The sequence below is a fragment of the Peromyscus eremicus genome, chromosome 20 (genome assembly GCF_949786415.1).
Source record: "Peromyscus eremicus chromosome 20, PerEre_H2_v1, whole genome shotgun sequence".
Classification (NCBI taxonomy): Eukaryota; Metazoa; Chordata; class Mammalia; order Rodentia; family Cricetidae; genus Peromyscus; species Peromyscus eremicus.
In genome coordinates, this window is record NC_081436.1 from 51,989,403 (window position 1) to 52,014,725 (window position 25,323).

The window sequence follows — 25,323 nt, forward strand, 5'->3', positions numbered from 1 at the left end:
AATACCAGTGATAAAACATTAAGACAGTGCCATGAGATAGCCGAGTGGGTAAAAAGCTTGCAGTCCCTAGGTTTAATCACTAAGAGACACATGGTGGAAGTAGATGGAAAATTCCTGCAAGTTTTTTCCTGACATAAAAATGTTCACCAGGGAACACACATGTGCAAGTTTATAACACACGCAGACACACACACACACACACACAACAACAACAACAACAACAACACACAGCAACACACACAAATAAAACAGTACTGACTAATGTAAAATAACAGATATTCAAAGTTGGGATTAGAAAAAGACAAACTGTATATTCCAAAAGCATATATAAGAATCATTCCATAATGCAAGATTATTGTCATTTTTATGCTAAAATTGTTTATTATATCTGATACTATTACACATTAAATGACATGTTATCATGCTATGTTTGCCTTGGTGGTTGAGATAGTATGTGCTTATTTTCTGAATATTTAAATTAATAACTTCTATAAAATAGAATAGAAGAGGTTATTGGTATCATTTGAAAAAAAAAACCTAAGGATTTACTCTGTGCTTGTCTTCTACATATGAATTCAGTCACATGTACACTTTCTTAGGGCCCAAAAACATCTGTGCCTTAAATTCCCCAAATTGTCTAATTAGGATTCAACTATGGCTTTCTTTTAGTACAGATTAGTCCTAAGGGTCAATTAGATTATTCTTTCTACTTCTTCACTACTATATTCTACTATACTTAATTACTTATTCCTTTACTTAATTTTTTTCTGGAAATCTTTTTTGCTATTATTATATTCTCATCTTTCTCATTTTCTCTTCATTTTTTGTCCATTTCCTTGTTCTTTTAGCCTCTGCATACTCTCTCCTTTTCCTCATTTCCATTATTTTTTTCCTCCTTTCTTTCACCATGAAAAATATTACAGTATTGAAAAGTGAAAATAATCCTTCCACAGTAATTCATACTAAACATTTAAAACACAGTGAGTAATAAGCTGATTGTTATTTGTACTGTGCCGACATCATAAATCAGCCATGTGATATAGGTTGGCCATTTTGACTTGGGAAATCAGCAAAGGCCTGTTGAAGATATAAAACTGGAAATGAGACCTGAATAGCACAACTGAGATCACCATAGTGTTAGATTTACTCTGCCATGCCCTGGAAAAAAAGTGAAAAAAAGGCATGGTCTGAGCTCATATATTACCTAGTGTTCGAGTCTCAGTTGAGAGAAAACAAAAACTAACATTTAGCATTCCTGGAGTACAAAGCACAGCAGGAGAATGATATGGATAAGGTGGATTATAGGGAGTAATTGAATATTTGGCCTGAAACATTCAATAAAAAAATCTAGTTCATTGATGGCAGAAATAACTGGAAGATAATATGATCTAATTAAAAAGTAACAGTAAGCCAAGTAGAGGGGATTCATGACTTCAATTCAGCACTGTGGAGGCAGAGGCAGGCATGTGGATCTCTGTAAGTTCAAGGCCGGCCTGGCTTACAGAGGGAGTTCCAGGTCAGCTACATAAAGAAACCCTGTCTCGAAAACACACACACAAACACACACACACAAACACACACACACACACACACACACACACACACACACACACACGAAACAGTAAAAATTTTAAATAAATAGGAAACACGTTAAAAAATATACAAAAGTCCAACTAACAGTTAATAGTGAGTTGGCATCTATATATTAGGCCAGGGTTCTCTCAAAATTCAGTATGGATCAACTATCTAACTGGTGTGTTCCAAGGGAGCTGGTGACTTGATGCTATTGCAGTGGTATCTAATCTTCTAAATTTCAAAGTCTTAAGGTTATAGTGGGGATATTTAATAGAAATATGAGTATCATGTGGAGACTGCAACATACACCAGTGGTACTATTCTGTCTATGCATTCTGAGATCTTGTCATCAGCTAAAATATGATACCATTGGTAAACTAAATAGGATCATGCAGTATTCATGACAATAATCCAGGTAGTCACTTGAAATAACTTCTGACATCCACTATAATTTTATGGGAAAATCAGTTCATAAATTGATGAAAAATGAGATTAATGAAGTCAAATTTTAGTGCATGGTTTTGAGTCTTACCCTAAATTCTCCAACTACAGACATTGTCTTTAATGTGTTTTTACATTAAAAGAAAAAAAAGAAAAGAAAATATTTTTCCCTCTCATATCTTATTTTAAAATGCTGGAAGGCTAAATTATAGACTACAGTAAAGTAGAGTGACAAGACACAAAAATTATTGTCATACTAATATTCTCAAAAAACATTTAAATCTTGTACTTTTACTAGTCAAATTATTTCACTTGCTTGAGTTTCCCAGGTCATCTCTTATAAAATTAAATAACATTGATTTTAAAAAAAATTAAAAAGCATAAACAATGACAGATGAGGGAATATATAACAAAGAATTCAACTTATGGTTTTTGTAATATAATTCTACTTGTTAATTTTGATAGAAAAAGTTTTATATTAGTATAAGAAATACCTGTGACAAAGAGTTATCAATATTTGGATGGCATAACCTAGAAATATTTATCTTTTTTGTTTTTCTTCTTTTTTTCTCTTGACTTTTTTTCTGTATCCATTTTCATGTGGAAAACTGTGTTCAGTGTTGTTCTGTAGTAATCTAAAAATCTATGCTCAGAAGCATCCTGATACCTTATTTAAATACATAGTTATAGAATGTTTATCATGCCCATATTCTGTTACATTATTCTTGTTTCATTATGTTCATGATATCATCAGAGCAGCAACATTCATAAAACTAAATATATTCTTATATTTCTAATGTTTTAAAATTTTGCTTAGAAAATTACCTTTTGGGTGAAATAAGAGAAAAATATTAGAATTTACTTGGTAATAGGTTTATGCACATTTTAAAGTTATTACATAAAATATTCTGATTGTCAGTGAAGCTTATGGCAGTATTAGATAGTGAAGGTTATTTCATGGGTTAGAGAGATGGCTCAGTGGTTAAGAACATTGCCTGCTCTTCCAGGGATCCTGAGTTCAATTCCTCACAACCATCTGTAATGAGATCTGGTGCCTTCTTTTGGCCTTCAGGCAGACATACCAGCAGAACACTGTATACATAATAAGTAAATAAATAAATATTTTTAAATAAGTTACATCATTTGCAAATAAATAATATGTGAGTATTAATTTTAATATTATCCGGTGTTACTCATAACTCAAAGCATACACTTGAATTACGCTGATTTTATCATTTTGGATGGACCTGCCCTCTTATATAACTTGGAGGAGGTCTTTAAGGCAGACTACATTATTGAAATAACTCTATTGTCATAAAGATGCTCTTGTTTTACTGATGTTATTTTTCAGATTTTTAAACACCTCAATTTAGCTAATATTAACTTTTTAATTTTGTTTGGCTTATTTTTTATATTAGCATACAATTTGTTGTTTTGTATAAAATGGACAAAAATGGAAGATAATATTTGCTGAATTGATCACAGAAAAATGGGTTGCTAGGAATGAATAACTATAATTCTAGCACTGGCGGTGTTGAGATAGGAGGATTTGATGAGCTTTCTAGTAGTTACATTCCAGGAAACAGGGACATCTAGTAATTCATTTTTTTCTAAAATATTAGAACATACAATTAAATCTAAAATAATAAAAATGAAGCCAATTTAAAGATAAGAAATTGAAATATTTTATGTGTTACTTCTTCTCAAGCAGTTACTAGAATTTACCTGTGGAAAATGTGGTCACCAAGAACATTTCATATTTTTCTTGGTAAAATTTCTACTGGTGCTTGAAACTGAAACCAAAGACACTTCTCTGTCTTTTAAAGTAGAGGAAAACAGTCCTGTGTTAGAGACATTTTTATCTTCTTCAGAATTATTTCAAGGCATTTTCACCCATTTTTGCAACAAGCTGCCTCTCTTGCATGTAGTTTTCAGAGCATATGGCGGTCCTGCTGTGAGCAGAGTGAAGTCACACAGTTCCTCTTTATACCCTTCAGTAGAGCAGAGCAGCATGGTGTTGAGTTTGGTTACATGTTGCATAGGGTAGTCTTCCCTTCACGATTACATCATTCGTATTCTGAATAATGGGATATTGCTTTTAATGCTGATGCTTGAACTTTCCACAAAATGTTCTCTAAATGGTATTTCTTCATAGTATCAATAGAGCTTTTAAGTAACAGACATTTTCAGAATTATTTTATTCAGTTCCTTAGTGAGGTTTGTGCTTCTTCTTGTTTCATTGACTTGTAATAATGCAAGCAAAAGTTTCATCAACTTCTCTGAATTTTTCCACTGGGATAAAAAATAAAGCCAAGAGTAGTCTTCCTAAAAAGAACAGATAATTGGTACAATTTCATGTAACAGTTACCTTTTCATTACGTGTTGTATTTTAAAAATAAACTTCCATATTATGGGGCAAGAAACATGAGATTGTGTTTTCTGCTATAAGAATAGAGCTAATGCATTTTATGGGTATTAAATTATTTGAAATCTTTAAGATATATCACTGTAAAATGTAGTTAAACAGTAGACATTACTGATCATTTAAAATTTATATCAAGTAACAAGAAATAAATTTGGAAAACAGGAAATAATGATAGGGCATAATAATTTTTTCGTAATCCAGTGTTGTTATTCTGTATTTAGACAGAGGAGTCAATGGTAGCATTGAGCTTTGAGAGTCACTGATTGCCTTCAACCACCCACTGAGCATTCTTTATCTCCACATCTGTATAAAGGAAATCATGATTATTAGGTTGATTTCTTACTTGTTTGATTTTTAAAAGGCACCACCATCTTCTTGATCCTGTATGAAAAGAAAATGTATTCTAGTAGTATAAAAAATCTTTTTTCTTGAAGAAAGAAATTAAGAAAAAAGTAGCACCAAGACTTATTTTTAGTTGTTCATTGCCTTTAAGATAAAAAACACAATTGAATTGTAATCAAATGTATTAGTAGCAAAGGTACTTAGCTGGACATTATTCATGTATATATATATATATATATATATATATATATATATATATAATTATATCAAAGTAGTTTGTAACAATTCATCTCCAACATTTGTTAGGTTGTGGGTTTTTTTATGAATTTGCCCTTAATTCCGTCTTTCTAACTTCAATGCTGAAAAACTATTTAATTATCATTTAATTGGATCTATCCTTGTGAATTCTCTATTCTTCTTGACAATGAGATAGGTATAAAAGAGTGCAATCGTGTGGTCTGGATTTTCAAAACATTTCCATAGAAACTAGTAGCCCACCAGTGGTAGAATAATGATGAATAGTCACTAATTTCTTCTGGGCGATATGCTTTGAATTATGCCAGTTGTCATGAGAACTTTACACATGTTTAGAATAATCCATATATATATAATATATATTACATATATGGATTATTCTTTATATATATATATATATATATATATATATATATATATAATGATTCTCATTTACCATAGTGTACTCAGTACTCATCCAGATATATTAGGAAGCAAAAGAACATTTACTAAGTTAAGAAGAATACTTGTATAGTAAATAATTTTAGATATATTAGTGTAAAGGTTTCTCAAGTGTTTGTACTGGTACTGTCACCTAGAATAGCAGTTACAAGGCAGTGATGATTCCCAATTTAAAGGATGGAGATAATGTACCTTAATCCGAGTGCTATATTGCAGGCTGGCTGGAAGAACAAGGGACCTTCATTTGTCCAGCTTAGCTAACTCAAACCAATGGCACGCTGTTGAACCCAAAGAAATGAAAATGCTGTCCTTGCTTTTCCTACTCCCTCTATCATCCTATTACACTGTTCAGGTGTTGAGGGAATCTGTTGGTCAAGTTCAATATTTCAGTTCACTAGATATTCAGAAAAACCACTGGGGATCTTGTTAAACTATTTATTTCCATTTTCACAGATCTGTAGGATAACTTTACAGTCTTCCTTTTAGTTTGAGCAGGAACACAGCTAGTGCAGCAAAGATGCAGCCAATTCAGATTAACCTTGGGAGAGATAAAGGAGAAAAATACCAGAGGCCAGTAATGACTGGAAATCAAACATATATGAGGTTTAAATAGTGTTTTGTTACTCAGGTAGACATGCAAACAGCTGTGTAACTTGGTGGTAAATGAAACCATCAAAGCACATCCATATTTGCTTTAAACAGAATGCAGCTTTTTATTGCTAAGTCTTGCAGTGTCGAATGTGTTTGTAACATGAGAACCAAGATCTCAGAGATTAAGCAATGGTTCAGCTTATTAATGTAGCGTGCTTTCCTGCTCTTTCTTAAATTTATAATTCATCACGACATTGTTGAAAATTGCATAGGTAGAATATAGTCCACCGTCTGATGCTTGAAGAGAGCATTTAGTGAGGTCACTAGTGTTCAAACAAGTATTGCTTTTTCATCTTTATAGACACTAGAGTGGACATATGAACCCTTGCTATACAGTACAGAAAAAGATAGGTAATGGAATACTAGTTTACCTTGAGGAAGAAAATACTAATGTTACCAATTTCATGTTAAACATCCTTGTAAAATTCCAGTGAAATTTATTAACAAAGAACCGAAACTATAAGCAAAATAATCACTTGAATCACTTGTGCTCAAGAGAACATACACCAAACGAGAGATCTTAAAATGCATTAAATAAAATTACAATATTAAATTATAAAACACAGTTAAAAGTTACTTCATTTGAAGCTGTTGGAAACTGAGGATTGAAAACTTAATTATATTAAAAGGTTGAAACATTTCTAGAGTATAACAAGTATCGGTAAGCTCTAGCAATGGTAATTTCCCATATGGTGACTTTATTATATCAACTAGAAGAATCCCTAAAGAGTATATAAATTCCCACACTTTACATGTAATCCTGACATTTTACAGCACACCGTAGCTGTAAGACCTGCTACACCAAGCATTGAGAATACATCTGCTGTTATCTAAGCAAGTGTTAGGGATTCCTGAATTGGCTCCATTTTTAGGAAGAAAGGAAGGTCACAGTTAAATTTAAGAGTATTTTCCCATAATCAATCATGCAAATTTGCAGCCATTTATTCAAATTGTGTCCTGTCTCCTAAACAAAATTAACACATTTAGTTCTACTTCCAAGGCCTGTAAAATTTAACCAGATTTGTCTTTTCTATATTTAGTAAAATAAGAAACTTCTTTATAAAGATCAACATGCTTTTCAGTTCTGAAAATGAACACCTTCTACTCACTAGTTATTCTGAAGTGGTTAAAAAGTTCCAGTCTCATTTTACAATGGGGCTTTTAGCTTCGTGTTCTTAAAGACCTGCCAGGAGGCTAGTTCAAAGCATGCTAAGTAGCTGTTTCATATGTTTGTATAACTTACTGTGATTTTATGCACAGGGCATTCCCACACATTCCTACTGAACTTACTCTTTTTGTCAAAGGTTTGGGGAGGATTCTGAAGTGAAATTTGCACTATGCATCCCAAAGAAAATAGATGATGAATTATATACCATGTCATTTTAGTACAAAAGGCGTAACTCAAAATAATGGGGATACTATGATATATCATCAATAGGAATTACCTGAGAAAGATTTTTTTTTTTAATTTTAGAAGTAACAGAAATCCAGAAACTAATATTCCACACATGAACCTTAAGCTTTCATGGCAGCACAAACAGGATTTAAAAACCTGAGAAACACATTGGAATGTTTGAACAATATTATACAATTTCAGTGGTTTCCAACAGAGCACATTAAGGATTTTGTGTCTAACATGTAAGAGCCAACAAATGTTCTCTGTTCTGAACATATTTAGCTGTTCCTTCACCTTTCACATAAATGGTGCCCATTACTACTTCTCTATATACAAATTTCCACTTTATTTTTACACATTTTGAAATGCAGTGCTTTGAAATGACTCATGCATGAGTCTGTAGGATATTGCTGAATTTTCTAATAAGTTTTTTCTACATTTTCCAGAAACATTTAATTGCTGGTTATTTCTTAGCACTTAAAAAATATGCTGAAGAAAAATACTACTCCAAGAAATTTTGTATTATTAATCCAGTGCTAACCTGTAAATGATGGTAGAAACTGAGAGTTTGTGGACATCACTTCTGCACTTTTTCCAAGGAGTATATTGAAGAAGTAATCAGTTAGAGGACCCATACTGAATATGTTCCCAAAACAAGTTAAACTTTAATATTTATAGACTTGAAAATGGGGAGTCACTACAAATTACCAATGCCGGTTTTCTTATTGTAGCTGAATATTTTAAGTCCTACAGAGAAATTTTAACTGCTAGGACAGAACTGAGAAATCTGATTAGAGTCACCACATTACTTTGGTCTGAATTCTGTTTCCAAATAGTTAACACCAGACAAATGAATCTCCTAGGACTGAACAGAAACATTAAGCAATGAGTTGCACACTTATGGACTTTGAGTGGAGGTTTCTAATTCTCAGTCCAGTGAGGGAAGTACCAAAAATAACAAAAACACAGTAACTTCTAACATATAATAAAACTTCCTTACAGACTAATTTCTTCTCTTTTTTAAGGAATGCAATTTATTTATAACACTTTTAGGTAGAGAATTGATTAATCTACAAAACAAAACACAATTTGGGGTATTAAGAAAACAATAGCCTTAAAAATGACTTCCGTAGGAAGTTGGCAGAATACATGTTTGCTATTCAACTGAGTATGTGGGATCTCAGCAGCTGTTGTTTGTGTACTTAGACCTACACACTTTACATTGTGCAAGGTTCTTAAATTGAAAATTACAGTCATACAATGTGTGCTGATAAAACCCAAACTTGTAATTCTCCTTCCTTCAATTCCACTCCTAATCTCCTTCCAAAGCTTTTCCCTCCAAACTTGTGACTTTATTTAATACCCTTGTGAATTAATCCACTGGCTATTTTAAGATATTCCATATCTTGAAGTCAAACACTTAAGTTATGCATGTTTCAATTAATTTAAAATGAATAAAGTGATCTTCTTGTCAACATAGTTCATTTGGTGACTACAGAGAAAAAGGTAAGCTTATAATTAATTCACAATGGAAATCTAAAACTACATAACTAAATACCATATCTAAAAGTAAAATAATGGAAAAGTCCTTATAATTCATGTACAATGAAATAGTAAAGTACAAATGAACCAAAAGATGCATAAAATACAGATTACTTATAAATAATACTTTCCATTTTAAAAAGAATTATTAACTGGTGTTTTATTTCTTGAATCAGATTCATACTGTGCTTGCTGTGACTAATCAAACACTTATAACAACAAAACTATAACATTGGAGATTTGAAATAAACATTTTTTATTATATTACATTATAACATCAGTAAAAAATTGTAGTAATTTCTGATATTCTTGACTATATCAAGTCATGTAATTCTTTGATCCATTAAAAATTCAAGTTAATTATTTCCAATAAAAATTTTTATCACACCAATACTAAACTTTTAATTTCTCCCCCTCAAAGTCTTTATCACATAAATTGCAATGTTTTACTAAGTGTACCTGCCAACAAAAGCAGTTCACACATTAGATATGTCCCTTTTGGGTTGTATAGTGAACAGCCCAGGTATTTCAACCTAGGTCCTTGAAGCCAGGAAATTTGTCCTCACTTTATATTGTGTAAGTTCTGTAACAGAAATGTCATTTAAACATTCTTTTCCAAATTTTCCACTGAGAATTATTTTCTTCTATCATATCTACATAGCATGGTCATTTTTACCAATAAAGATCACTGCAAACATTGTCTCCACTACTGCCCTGTCTTCCTGTCCTGTTTACAACATACCCTCTGTTTGGACAGGCAATGATGACCTAACATAGATAACAAGGCCATATACCACCTATTTCACACACAGACACACACACAAAAACAAACCAACAAACAAACAAACAAACTTACTATTAGCTGGTTCAAAACAAGTTCTTATTTATATATGTGAACATATATCTATTTTATATAATAGGCATACATTTTAAAACATCTTAAATAAGACATTGCAACTCATTAATACAAAAATTACAACAATATTAAATAATATTTATTTAAATATTTAAATAAAAGTAAATAATGTTTTATTGATTTTTAAAAGAATTTAGAGTTCAAATTGATTTTTTAGAATAACAGAACACTAATTAAAATGGAAGATACGACAGAGAAATCCAATATAATATAGCATGCACTATTACTATGTTAAAAATAAAAGAGCCAAATTGGTTTTCCACCAAACAAAGAAGAGAATTTTAGCTCACTGACCTACTGTACTTATCTATTTGACTGTTATACACAGACACAGACACACACACACACACACACACACACACACACACACACACACACACACACACACATATGGGATTTCAATCTAAAACATCAGGAATAAGAGGCTTTAACTGACTAACACAACTTACATTAAGATTACATATTTATACATAACTATTAAATGACCTGTTATTGTGTCTATCCTCCTACATTTGAGAGTATTAAAAAGAAAAGTCAATTAAAGTATTTCATATGTTTACATTTTTTTTCGAAACAGGGTTTCTCTGTGTAGTTTTGGTACATGTCCTGGATCTTGCTATGTAGACCAGACTAGCCTCAAACTCATAGAGATCTGTCTGGCTCTGCCTCCTGAGTGCTGGGATTAAAGGCATGCACCACCGCCACCTGGCTAGGTTCTTCTTAAGAGGAAAATTATATGAAAGGAGACTTTTTCCATCCAGAACAAATACTTATAATCATGTCACTTTAATACTGTTTTAGCATACATTCACTGCCCTATTATGTACTGATACTTCATTATGCAATGATAGAATTATAGCTTCTAGGAAATGATATGGTACTGTGTCTACCCTCCTAAAACTGAGAGTATTCAAAAGAAAAGTCTCCTTAAAATATTTCAAAACCAATAAAAGTATGAACTGACTGGCTAGAACTTCAAATTAAAACATTTTAGATTTTTCAAAAATAATTGAAAAAAAAAACCAAATGCATACTGTTCAAGGCTATTATCCTCCAGTTTTTAACTTAGTAAAATGGAGTAGGAAAACTTCTAAACTATAATTAGATAAATTAAATTATCTCTAGATCTTCTTATTCATACTGTGTGTGCTTATTCACTCATATTTTGAGAAAATAAATGACATTCAAATATATCATTAGGTCCAGTCACCTAAAATTTTCCCCTAATGAGGTTACATTTGCATGGATTTACCTTGGAATCAGGCAGAAATTTCAATACAGGCCTGACAGGGTGGCTCATGACTGTAACCTCAATACATGAGAAGCAGATGGAGAGAACAGAAATTCAAGGCAAGCCTGAGATACAAAGCAAAACAATGTCTAAATTAGCAGGCTTCTGAATATCACCAATCACTCTTTAAAAAATCCATATATATATAATATATTATATATAATTTATTATATAATGTGTAAAATAAAGCTTTTGGATTATGAAATGACTACTGAGCAGAAGCCCTAACCACTAAGCCCAAAGTCTTTCCTTTAGTTTCCAGAATCCATGTAGCAGAGAAAATGAAAAACACAAATACTGGATGTTGTTTGCAGACATCCATACCCATGCTGCAGCATGTATGCATACAAAAGCAGGCATGCACACACATGCACAAATCTCTAAATAAATGTAAAAATAATTAAATTAAAAGAGATAAAACATGCTCTTCATGAAAATAACTTTAAAACATTTTAAGACAGTTCTCTTGTAGTCTAACAACTTATGATTTATGTATTTCTTGTATTTATATGCAGCTATATTTATTTTAATATGAATAATCTGATAGCATTACAATGAGAAAATTCCACCTGTAATTATCACCATTAGCAGAATGGCTTCAGGTCCCCAAACAGTAAAAAGATATCAAGCACCTGTAATTTATTTTCCTACATTTGGAGCAATTTGGTCTGGCATCAATCACAGTGTAGAAAGCAATGATCATTTGTGAAAATTATTAGCAGAAATATTAAATATAATTCTTCCAATTATATCATTTTCATAATAGTTCAAATATCTCCATAATTCAATTCAAAAATAATAAAGATCATGATACTATTTGCATTCTTCTAATACCCCTAGTACCATTTGTTTACAAGTTTAACTTATCGAGTAACACTTAATGAAGTCACGTGGTCAACACTAGACAGTCAAGGCTGTGTATTTATTCTAAAGTTAAATAGTTCTAAAGAAGCATATACATTTGTACCAGTTTTATCCCTATATAGTATCTGGAATTCTAGAATGTTTAATGCTATTAGTACCTTTTTTTATTTCTCATTTTCCTCAGAGTACCATCAGTCAAGCTTAAGAGAGCAGTTTTTTTTTAATTTAACTTACATGATTCCATGCTAACCAAATTTGTTAACTTGAATTTCATTTTCAAAATTGTATTTCCTGATACATGTTTTTGTTTGTTTTCCTAACTAGTGAAAAAGGCCATAGATTTTAAATCTAGAGGATTTAAATTGTTTCCAGGGAAAGACAACAGCAACAAGTTTTCTCTCTGTGAGTGCAACTCCTTTTTGTTACTTTCTCTAGTGCAAGAGTGAAGTCTGTGGTGTTTGTGGTGTCTGTGTGTGTTTTATCTAAGTGTCTGTGTATTTACCAAATAACTGCATTAATATTTATATAACATGCATGATGGTTATTCAATATCTTCTTGTATTTAGATATGTATTAGTTTAATGGTAATTTGCCAAACTCATATTTTTTGTTAAAATTAATTGATATGTGAAAAGATACTGTGATTTCATGTGGTGATCATAACAATTTTTATTTTTGGTATATGAGGATAAATGCAAAGAATTCCTTATATTGTTGGAATCTTCTAGCAACGCTTATTTGAATATGTGTCAATTATCACAGACATATTTTAAGAAACATTTTAACAGGAATTTTTAAAAGAATTATTATTATTTTGAGATAATTTGTTCAAATAAAAACCTCATAATGCTTTCCAAATAAATTTATTTACAAATATCTCCTAATTTGAAAATGTTATTAAATGATATAAAATAAACAGTTTTTCTCACTCTGCTGGGCTTTGTTGTCTGATGCCCTCTATTCATCTCAGTATAAGTCACAGATAAAAATTTGATGCTGTCTTAAATATAAAAGAAATAGTTTCAAAAGAGCTGTGCATGCTTCTCACAATATAGAACAGCAACTGGTAAAAATTTCCTACCTCAGTAGTAAGTATATGATCTTTGAAGCAAGTCTATATATAATACCAACATCTGAATTCTAAAAGAGCACAGTGAGTTGACAGTAGCTATTGCTATATATGCTTAATATTATTACTTATTCTTGAACAAAACTAAATTTTGTTCAAATCCAAAAAACTAACTAAATAGCTTCATAACTAATCCTTTATCAAAACTCATTCATTACTATTTTACAAAAACAGTTTACTTATATTTTTAATGGTTTATACAAACAACAAATTACAGATTGAATTATTGTGTCAACTATTAGGATACTATTGGACATCCTTTATGTTATTAACTTATGTTAATAGATAAACATTAAGGTAATCTTTTCACTTTATAAGTTACATTTGAGAATACACAGCTGAAGTCCTCTGACTTTGGAAGCCACATTGTAGATACTTAGAAAATACTCATCATGCAATTATGATTTATTTATATATTTGAGGAAAAGCACATTTATTCAAAATTGTTATCCAACATTCAAAAATAAAGCTAAAATATATTTTATACATAAACTGTTTCCTATATGTTGAAAAAATTCATATTCCCATAACTGAAAAAAATCCATGTGTACTATTGGTTGTAAAAAATTATTATTAGGTTTGCTAATTCTAGCATATCAGATTTTATCACAGACACATGTATGTTCTCATAATTAAATATGAGATTTACTAAAGCTTATCTCTAAAACTTTGGTTCTCTGTGAGTTTAATTTGGAATTTTAAGTAGTATAACAAGCCTCATACTCACTCATCATTTTCTCATTTTGTCTATACAAATGTCACTTCATACATGTTTCAAGTTTACAATTATTCGGGATAAATCAGTTTATTTATACTAAACAGCAAGGTATTATCTGATCTATGGAATTGGCTATTTTTGTTGGTATAACACATTAGTAAAATAAGATTTTATCATTTTAATGAGCCGTAGACACAAACATAACAGAGGATTTTCATGTTTCTCTTACCTGAAGAAAAACAAAATTGTGTGATTTAAGTTTAAAATCATTAAGCAAAAATTAACACAAAGCAAAAAATGTGATTAATATGCTTCATAATTTTAAAACAAGTTTTAATTCAAACAACTTTATAAAATACTGAGTTTTAATATGAATAATCTCTGCATAGATAAAAATAAGGTATATGTGGAAATTTTTTCATGGATGCAAAAGATCAATGCATAATTATTTAAATCATATTTTACTACCATGTTTTTATCCAGTATTGAACAATTTGTTTGAAAACTGTATTATCTCATTGTTGAATTTAACAAAGCATATCACTTTGATTTTAAACATCATTGCCTATTTTCAAGGAAGTATTTAAATTCAGCAATTGTTATCATTTAACTACCCCAACTACCTCAAATAATATTAAACACTCTATGTTATTATTGGATATCCATTGTTTAACTAAAAATGAATTCTGAAACTCTGTTTCTTGAGATTGAAAAGACTCTTTTGCCTGGTCAGCACTGAACATCAGCATGGCTGGTAGAAAACACACAATTGCCAACATATTTAACAATCATAAATTAGCTTATGTTCATGAAGCTCTAGTATTCCTTTTAACAGAGTTCACCTTGAAAAGCTAATTCAAATATTATTCCTTTTTAATTGGCTCGTTCATACTTTTTCCTCAGAGGAAAAGATTGACAATCTAAGCACAAAACTTAAAGGTTTTCTAAGAAAACTGAGATATTGGATACTATATTATAAAAACATTTAAAAAACCAAATTGTTATATTTTCAAACTGCCCAGTTTTGTGATTTGCTGATTTGTATAGTAGGGTCCTATGGTATATATTATAGAATTATAAAGAAACTGAAACTTCCATGTGATAATGCTTTTATTTCCTAGATCAAATCCATGTTCTCACTCATTCATGAATCATTCACTCCATAGTTTTCCCTGCTGTTTTTTGCTAGAATAATACAATAAAGGGATGGATAAAATTCAATCTCAGTCCTTAAGGACCCAGCATTTTTACAAGAAGCTAAGTAAATATGAAACAATTATCTATAGGATATTAAGTGCACTTGTACAAAAATAACACAACATTGCTTGGTGTTTAATATCAACAAAAAATCCAAACAAGTATATTTTAAAGTAAAAATAAAAAATTAGACAATATTTTAAAACAATAAAAATAATAAGGTGATCAAAAGGAAGAGGCCTTTTGTACATTTAAATCAGAGTCTATTTATTTTTAGTTTTAGAAAAGAAAACCCTTTGAATAACAAAAGTCTATTTTGATGTTTACAGGGCTTTTTAAAGTTAGAATATGTACAATAACCAAGAATGTACAGATATCTTAAGGACATTTTAAACTCCTATGTAATAAATAATTTTTTCTTCACAAAATTAAATAATTCAACATTTAAGATCATTCTTCTGTTGTTTATGCAAATATAATTCCCAATTATTTAACAATGTTAATGATGAAAGTATACTTAAAAGACTGAGCAAACAAACAAAAAAAAGAGGATTTCCCATCAGTGATGATCTTCTCAAGAGTCAGCATCCTACCCTAAAATCATTCATATGTATACTAGACTGCAAGTTGCTATGGAGAGTACACGCAAGGAAGGAAAAAGAGCTGACCAATAGCTTCAAAGGCGTTAGGCAGTGAAAGCAGCTGATTGAATGAAAACTCACTTCATTTGAATCTTTGTTGCCATTTAAGTCTGGTAAACACTGAAACTTTTATATACTAGCAACAATAAAATAACGTATAAAGATATACACACGAAATAATGTCAATTAAAACTTTATGAACTCAAATTAGTCAAGCACGTAAAAAATGTTTTCCTTATAAGATATAATGTGGAATAGTTTGAAGTTTTGATAATGATACATAATAAATATGTCATTCTAAGTTTTCTAGACAATGACATTAATCAATAACATATATTGAACACATTTCTTAATATATCTATGCTTCAGGCTATTTGCCTGCAGGAGACTTATAGTAATAGTAGTGAACTTGAAGGTTATTTGAAGGATGAAAATAATTATGCAAAGTGTCTGGCATGATTCCTAACACATAGTTCAATGAAAATAAATATTATTTATATTTATGTAAAATATCATATAGTGTTACATCTGAGGCAAAAACAGTGGGAGAATTGAAAAGTGAAAATTGAATTTTTTATCTTCTAACTATGCCCTCACCAGCCACTTGTGTACTAAACAAGTGTAATATGTACTAAACATATGTATGGCACTATATGCTAATTAAACCTAGATCATGCCAATGCTTTTAATCTTCTACACATATTTAAAAGTCACAGTTTAATATTATTATAGAAAAAAAGCTTTCCAAGCATCAAATATATAACACTATAATGAAAATTCTCATTCACTAAAAAGAGTATATGAGGATCTGTTAACAATTAAACTACTAGAAAAATTTTTTAAAAATTTAAATTTTTTCAAAAGTATTCAAAAATTATTGACTTCTCTTACCTTTTACCAATATGTGCAAATATAGTTTTGTGCTTTCACAAAGGCTATAAACTTAAGTACAGATTATAAAAGGAAAATGAAATCACTATTTATTATCTGACAAAATGTTTTTAAAATTATATAAAGTAGTATCTAAATAGCATATTCTCAGTTATGTAACATGTAGGTTTAGAGTAGCAGGGTAAGCATGTGTGATTATCTTTTGAACGAACTTTGTATTAGAATATTTGATAAGGTTTTGATACCGAAGACGTGAAGAAAGCTGTTACACATCCATGAAGAAATTGTATACTGAGAGAAAGGGGCTGTGTTTGAGCAACACATACATAATGATGACTAGTGAGGGATATAACACTGACTTAGTATATAATCTAAAGCCTTTGGAGATATTAATAATAATAAATGTATTTTAGAAAATTTAGCAATCATGTCATACAGTAGATTGAAGTTAGATCACACACATCACAGAAATGTAAGGATGATTAGCTCACATTCGAGCAGCAATAAATGCCAATGGAAGCTTTGGAAACTGATTCATTTCATTGAAGTCCTCTGAATAATCTTGGTACAGATGACAAATTCAAAAACTGAATTTATAAGAACTGTGGTCATGATTCAAAGAGTGAAAAAGTACACAGTGACTAGCTCTGGATCAACAATTAAGAAGTAGTTCATGACTATGGAATCAGCCACCCAAGACTAAAGCCCAGAAAGCCCCCCAGAAAGGTTAAGAGGTATTAAATAGCAATTCAAGAAAACAAGGAAATAAAAAATGTCACATGAAATCAATCTATGAGCATGTAATAGAGTTGGCAAGAACTAATTTATTTGCGGTATTCATGAAAGTCATTTTTGAACGGTCTGAGAAACTATACCGTTTTGTATTTATTTGAGAACATGATGACCTTGCAGCAGACACCACTGTGAGAGATCACCTGCAAGCTCTCTGTCTGTCTGGTGAATCAGTTTAAAAACAATGATGCGTTTGGACTATAAAAATTAAGCCAAATTTCAGCAACTGTCAGTTCTGATTTTACATTAGAATTACTTCAGCAGTTCTTTTAAAGCAGTCAAAATATGCTGACAAATGGTGTTGTCTAGGAAGCTTTTAAAGCAATACCCAGGTAGGGAATCAACTGGGTATCATTACTTCCCAGAAAGAATCCCCAGGTGACCCCACTCTACAGTGCAATACAAGGACCACTGTGGGCTCCATTCTTTTTCTATTGGTGCCCTGTTCTTTTCTTAAAGGGAGACAGGTGAGCTTGCAAGTTAATAAACAGTAGGCAATATCCACAGGTTCACAGCAAGGTTGATATTATAATACAACATCACTCAGATATTCTAGATTTGATAATCATACATTTAAGGCCAGTATGTTGTACAGTAATTTTGAGGCCAATCTGCATTGTATAATTCGATCCTGTTTCAGTATAAATAAATTTATACATCCATTTGTTTGTATACACCCAAACATGCATAAATAAACTCACCATATAGTACATTTTAATTATTCAATGTGATTACAATTGTTTCATTGAAAAATACTAACTTACCATTAACTGAATTATCTTTAAAAACTGTGAAAATAGGCAAAATAGCTAAATTTAAAAGTTATAGAAATTATATGAGGGTAAACCCATCCTTTTGTTCTCCAACATTATCAAAATACAATGACACACAGTAATTTATACCATTTTTTTCTAACTGCTGTTGTCAAACCAAGTTCTTGAAAGTGTTAGTAACAATTTTTATACTGTTTATTATTATTATTATTATTATTATTATTATTATTATTATTACTTTGATAGTAAGCAAGACTCAGGCAACAAAGTCACAGAAAGTGGTCACTCTACTGATGCTAATTAATGGAAACAACAGCACTGATACCTGAAGTGTTTTAAAATGTGAATTTTATTGAAACGGAAATAGCCAATGTCGATGTTTTAATATCCAGAATAGTATACATCTTTGAAGATGGCCATTGAAACTATTTTCTGATGTGTTCCTAAATAGAAAAAAAAATTGTCTTTATTACTGTTTTCTGAAATGACATTTTAACTTTAGGTACTCAAACAAATGTTCAATAGTGTATTTCTGTGGATTTCATTATAATTATCATTGAGTTTCTAACCACACATATTGTCTATTTTTTCTTTGTTTTTTCTCTTGTTACAGTAAATGAAGGAGGTATTAAAACAGCTTCCAACTTATGTCCAGATCCTGGAGAACCAGAAAATGGGAAGAGAATTGGATCAGATTTTAGGTAATATTTTAAATTATTTTATTATCTATATTGCTAATTTCTTTCAGTCTAAATATTAAACTGTGGATTTAGGGAATTCAAACTATGTAAGCTAGAATCTATAGATATGTTAGCATTAATAATAAAGTATTTTTAAGTGATTAGTTAAATAATACATCAAAATTTTGAGACACTCAGGGAGATGGAATGGTTTTTTTGTCATGAAATGAATGAAAAATTTTAAAGATATCCATTTGCTCTCAGATTCTTTTAATAGTTGTGTGGACCTGAATAAATTGTCAAGTCCTTTTGACTGCCTCTTCTATAACATGCCAGTTAGAATACCCACCCATACTCAATGGTGAATAATCAATGAGGAAGAATATGTGATATCAGCCAGCAAATATTTTGAGAAAACTTTAATTGTATTTCTAGAAATAAAATCACTCAAATCTTTAAGTATAATCATCTAATTTAATTTGAAATTAAAATTACTAACAACTAAAAATGAATATAACTTATTATGAAAACCAGTAATCTACCTAATGAAACTGTTTAAGCAACTTAGCTATGTAATATATAAATATTATATATCTTACACACAAAAACCTATAGGATGGATTGTTAAGTGTAGAAGAAATAATCTTCCCCAGAGAAGAACATGCTCATTAGTTATCCAAAACCAAATCATCTGCCCTGAAAACCTACACATGTAAGTAACATTACACAGATTGAGCAGATTATGTTTAAGAATATATATGTATATACATATATATGTAAAAATAATTAATGCAAAAGGAGAAATTAATTAGAAAGAGAGTAAGAAGTAATATATGGGATGGTTGGGAAGGAGGAAAGGAAAGAGATATATAATGTAATTTTATTATAATTTCAAAAGTAAGAGAAATAATGTTTTGAAAGGAGCACAAAAACTGTTGCTACTGAAAGTTTAGGATATATCTGAATGATAAAGTACGTTTTTAGTACTTACTAGGTCAAGGAGTCAACCTTCACCACATGGAAAACAAAAGAAAAATCAATTCCTATAAATATATTGAATGGAAAACTAGTTAATATTAATAACTATTTTACATAGATCCCTTTTGCAGTTTAAGATGTATTTCTCATTATTGATCATATTAACAAACATCTCATATATTTACACTCTTTATTTCCTTTTACTACTTGCATTAAGTACAAAGAATGCTCAGCTATTATCTCTAGGTGATCAAAAGACATTTTTCATAAAATAAACATGTGAAAATGTTTCCATAACAGGTCCATACCTAGAGCTGAAAATAATAAAATTGAAACATAAATATACTTTTAATAAAATACTCCTGTGACATCAACTCATCAAAAACATCCAATTGAAAACCAATAATGCTTACAAAAGTACCATAGCAAAAACTGAGAACTTCTTGATGTAGTTTAACGTTGACTCTAATAATCTCTGTAAGTTCGAGGCCAGCCTGGGCTACAGAGTGGGTTCCAAGAACAGCACAAAGCTACACAGAGAAACCCTGTCTCAAAAAACAAAAATAAAGAAATAAACTAAATCATTACATATCTGGGAATGTTGGAACAAGCCTCTATAGTATAAGGTAGTTGGACTAAAGTGCAGCATGGGTACATATAAAGATGCTTTCTCAAAAATAATCAGGTAAATATTTCAGTCTGAAAAAGCAATTGTGCTTTAAGCTATTTCAATGTTGAGAGAAACCTATGAAGTTGTTCTATATACATGCTTCCTTTATTTCTTACACAATCATGCAAAAATTTGTCAATATACATACACTTTACACATAGGGAACCTGTAGCTCTATTTGCCTAGATAAAAACTGATATTCAATTTTTACTGAAGACATTAGAATTTAAAGGGCTCAAAGTTTAACTCTTGTTTTGAAATCAAATGAACTTCATTAAAAACTCATCTTCAACATATATCAAGTAATCAGGCTAAGAGTTGCTTTTTTAAATCTAAAAATGCTTTTCTCTTTCTGCTAATGTGAAACATAGAGAGATACTGTATGTATAATAGGAATGATAGAGTTTACACAAATATATGCACTCTACTTGTAAATTATGTTGTGAACTAATATGATATACAATACTAATTAACACATAAGGAGATTGTTTACTGGTTACATGAATGTTGAATTTAAAATAAGATTAATGAACTGTTATTAATAATATAAAGGGTTAAATTACTGTTCGGTACTTCAAATCATTCTGATCCAGTCTCAAATGTAAAATTTAGAGAATTTGTCAACACAGACGCTTTTTAAAGTTATATGAGAGAATAATGATGTCAGTAGGATTGACTCATGGTGTCTTTGGAAGAAGTATAGTATGTGACATGCAGTGAGCACAGAGTCAAACATGGAAGAAAAACTTAATCTGGAGGACAAAGACCAGCAGATTTCAGTTATAGGGCATGAGTGGAATTCCATAGGGAAAAACTGAGTTGAATTAGTAATGAGAAGCCAGAGCGGTTCTACAGCAAAGTGTCCTAGCACCAGATCAGTCCAATAGGGGCTGGGATATACATTGTCTTAAGGATACAATACTTTTAAAGAATGAAAGGTGAAATTTACAACTCATAATTTTACACACACATACATTAGAAAGAGAGAACGTATGTGTGTGCATGTGTGTGTGAGAGAGAAAGAATGTATGTGTGTGTGCGTGTGTGTGTATGTGTAGAGAGATTTTGTGTGTGTGTATGAATGTGTGTGTGGGTCTGTGTGTGTGTGTGTGTGTGTGTGTGTGTGTGTGTGTGTGTGTGTGAGAGAGAGAGAGAGAGAGAGAGAGAGAGAGAGAGATGTTGTTATATCTGTCAAACTTAAACTGGTAATCTTTCATGACATTTGTTGTAACCAAACAACTGCATCCTCTTCCGCCACTGGGCAGGCTCCTTCTGCCTCACCGTAACTATACCCACACAAGTTCACTCATTGAAAGTATTTACTTGTTTTGATGTTCTTATGAGGAGTTATGTGAAAGTGACCTGATCTAATTTATATTTTCTGTAGATCACACTGTCTCAGTTTACCTGGCTAGCTCCTTAAGGCAGTCTTGGTTCAATATGGCAGCAAATTGGACTATGGTGGTGACAGTGAACTAAACTGATTCACGATATATTCTGAAGATAAAATTTTTAATATCTAGTCATGTTTCTATGTGAGAGGTGAGAGAAAAAAGAACAAGGGGTGAGTCTCAGTTTGGGACGTGAACCAACACAAGGAGGAAATAAATTATAATCTCTAATAGCATAGAATTCAGAAGAATAAGGAGAAAATCCAAGGGCTTAATTTGTTGTACATTTCAAATGTCTCAGATATCCAAGAAAATATATGAAGATTATGATAAAATAATTAAAATTTAAATGTATCAGGGAGAAATCCACATGGTACCAACTATTTATGTTACCTGTGTGCTCATGTGTGTGTGTGTGTATGTGTGTGTGTGTGTATGTCTGTATGTGTGTGTGTGTGTTTGTGTGTATAACATAAATAGTTGGTACCATGTAGATTATCTACATGGAGATCCTGTGGCACAATACAAAATACTCACCTTTTTTGGTGACTACAAGTAACTCTCTCATTATGATGTGAGCAGTCATTTGAATGGGATAAAATCATCAAAGATATAAAAGAGAAGCAAGTCCGTGAAAAGAGTGTGAAGGGACTTGTCTACAGTTAGGACAGAAGGCTCTCTCTTGTTTAACAGCATGAGTGTTTTTGTTGATGAGATTTTTTTCCCTTTAGAATGACAGTCTGAAAATAATTTCAAACAGGTTGAAGAGTGAAGAGACACTTCAGATAGTTAACATATTTGTGACATCAAGTAGCGCAAAGCAACAGAGTAATGAGGCAATTACATTGTCACTAGAAAATCAAGACACATTTTATTTTTATCAATGCTGATGTCTAAGGAATTATACAGAAGAATAGATCAGTGGTATGAGAGAGTATATCACATGATTATCAACTTACAATAAATATTTTCCAAGTGCAGAGAGAGAGAGAGACATTATCTTGGTTAATTTGTTAAGTTGATACAACCTAGCATCACCTTGGAAGAGAGTCTCACTGAGGGATTGTCTAGACCTCATTTGTCTATGGGTGGTTGACTTGACTGCCTTTGTGGATTTGGAAAAACCCAGCCTGGAAGTGAGCAGTACCATTTCTCACTTTCAAGACTTAGGTTTCACAAACGTAGGTGACACTGGCTGAATGTCCATAATGCATACATGCTTTCCTTTCTGTTTTTGACGGTGGATGTGACTCGGCTAGCTGTTTCAGCTTCTTGTCACCCTGACTTCCCAGCTTCTATGGACAGTAACCTTGGAGTGTGAACCACTATTTTACCCTTAGGTGCTGTTTCCCCTATGGTATTTTATTATGGTAACAGAAATGAAACTGGGTGAAAATTATTCAGAGGTATCAGGAAAAAAAGAGGTATATACATTAAAGACTGATAGGCTCTGTAATGGAAAGACAAATGATCCCATATTTAATACTTTTTTTTAATAATGCTTGGTCAAGCAAAGCCAGCAAACAAAATATATGCACATAGACAGGCATGGATGAAGTGAGATTTTAGGCAGAACGGAAAATGGTAAATATCTACTATCAAGAGGGAAGAGCATATATGATGTGACCCCAGGGAATAATTTTTAGTGCCTTTTGGAGATTGATGATAATGACTTCTATCTAGCATTATATGATTTCTATCTAGCATTACTGATCGACCCAAGCACAACTGTAAAAAGGGATTGTGCAAAAGTATGTTAAAGTTCACTATGTTTTAGGAAATTGCTAGTAATTGTTTCATGCATATGGATTAGAGTCATAGACCTGAAGCGCAGAAATCCTCAAGTATACGCACAAATTACGAGATTTTTAAGAGAGAATGCATTGGATTCTCTCCCAAGGTCATTCTTAGCAACAGCATTCTGCCCTTTTTTTAAAGCACCAGTTGAAGATCTTATAGACTCATCTGAGAGACACAAAGACTATATGCATATTTCCAAACTATGACTGCATTCATTATAATGGGTGATATGAAAATCATCCCAAAATAACAAGCAAAAAAAGCTTATAAAGTTATAAAACATCGATAAAAGATGAAGTTATGTATACCTTCAGCTAACTCTTTTCCCCTTTGTCATGATTATCCTCCCTAAAAATATTAGGTATTCTTAGACCCTTATCCTGTCAAGAGAGAATTGAATGGTGGCTTTGCAATGAATCACCATCTGTGTCTAAAGATGCCAGATTGGTTGTGGATTGACCTAGTAAAGCGTCTCATAAATATTAAAACCCCATGACAAGCTTTCCTGGTGTTCTCTACCCAGATTATATTTGAATTCTTTGATTAAAAAATAAAAATTATAAAAGTGCAATCTATGAAGCAACAACAAATATAATATTGTATTGAATTTCATTTAAAAACACTGCCAAATAGAAGAACATAGAGGTGAAAGATTATAAGAAAATATTTACAGATCTGTGTGAGGATTTGGGTCCAAAATGCACACGTACAAAAATGAAGCGGAAGGCTTAAATCATCGGTTCAACCACAACTCTGTTCCATAATAGGTAACACAGCTGAACAGAGAGGTGCATGCGCATATTGTTTCAATAACACATATTAAAGTATTTCTCTAGATTAGAACATTGATCACAACTGGAAACATGGTTTTAAAATTCTTCCAGAGTAGCAGTAATCCCTGCAAAGGAGGATGTCAGAAAGTTAAAAACTTCACATCCTAAGACATAATGGGATCTTTTCAAGGACAGAAAGAGCCTTCCTCTCCTGCTCCATGGACACCTTCAGAGGCAATCTTCCCTTCTTTACAGAAACTTGTTGCTGTTTGAGGTCCTCCTACATCTCCCCTATGTGCTGGATTTGCCTTAATTCTTCCTCCCCAATGGCAGGTACAATAGGTGTTCTTCAATTAAAAAACACCAATAATGCTTGTGTGCAGCTTTTTTTTTTTACACAAATGCTCAATTTTAGCATATAAAATATCTTAAGATTTTTCTAATCTTGTCAGGTTTATCACTGATTCATAATTTGTCACTTGATAATTATGTTAGACAGTTTGTCTCATTATGTCAGTTCTGGCTTTTTCATTTTTGTTTTTTCCTCATCTGAGGAGATCTGCTTCCCTAGTGCCTGTGTGTATGGTGTCCTAGGCATTCACTCTCTCATGTAATCAAAGGCTTTTTTTTTTTGCAAGTTTTATTGTTTTCTGAATCAGCTGCTTTCTGTTTCTTTACTCCTCAACTATTGTCTATATTTTAATCTAATACTAAGTATCTCTTCTTTGTCTCTGAGAAGTTTTTTGATTGT

The 25,323-nt window shown here is 31.4% G+C and overlaps 1 protein-coding gene across 3 annotated transcripts in view; it reads left to right on the forward strand.

Annotated features, from left to right (window-relative positions):
* The window catches only part of Csmd3 (CUB and Sushi multiple domains 3), a 1,140,535-nt gene that overhangs the window by 436,873 nt on the left and 678,339 nt on the right, over positions 1 to 25,323 (forward strand). For 2 of the 3 annotated variants that reach the window (XM_059246844.1, XM_059246845.1), the window contains 2 exons: positions 12,464 to 12,541; positions 18,894 to 18,981. In XM_059246844.1, coding sequence (XP_059102827.1) covers positions 12,464 to 12,541; positions 18,894 to 18,981 — 166 coding nt within the window. The remainder of the gene's footprint in view (positions 1 to 12,463; positions 12,542 to 18,893; positions 18,982 to 25,323) is intronic. The other variant, XM_059246847.1, reaches the window with a different exon arrangement.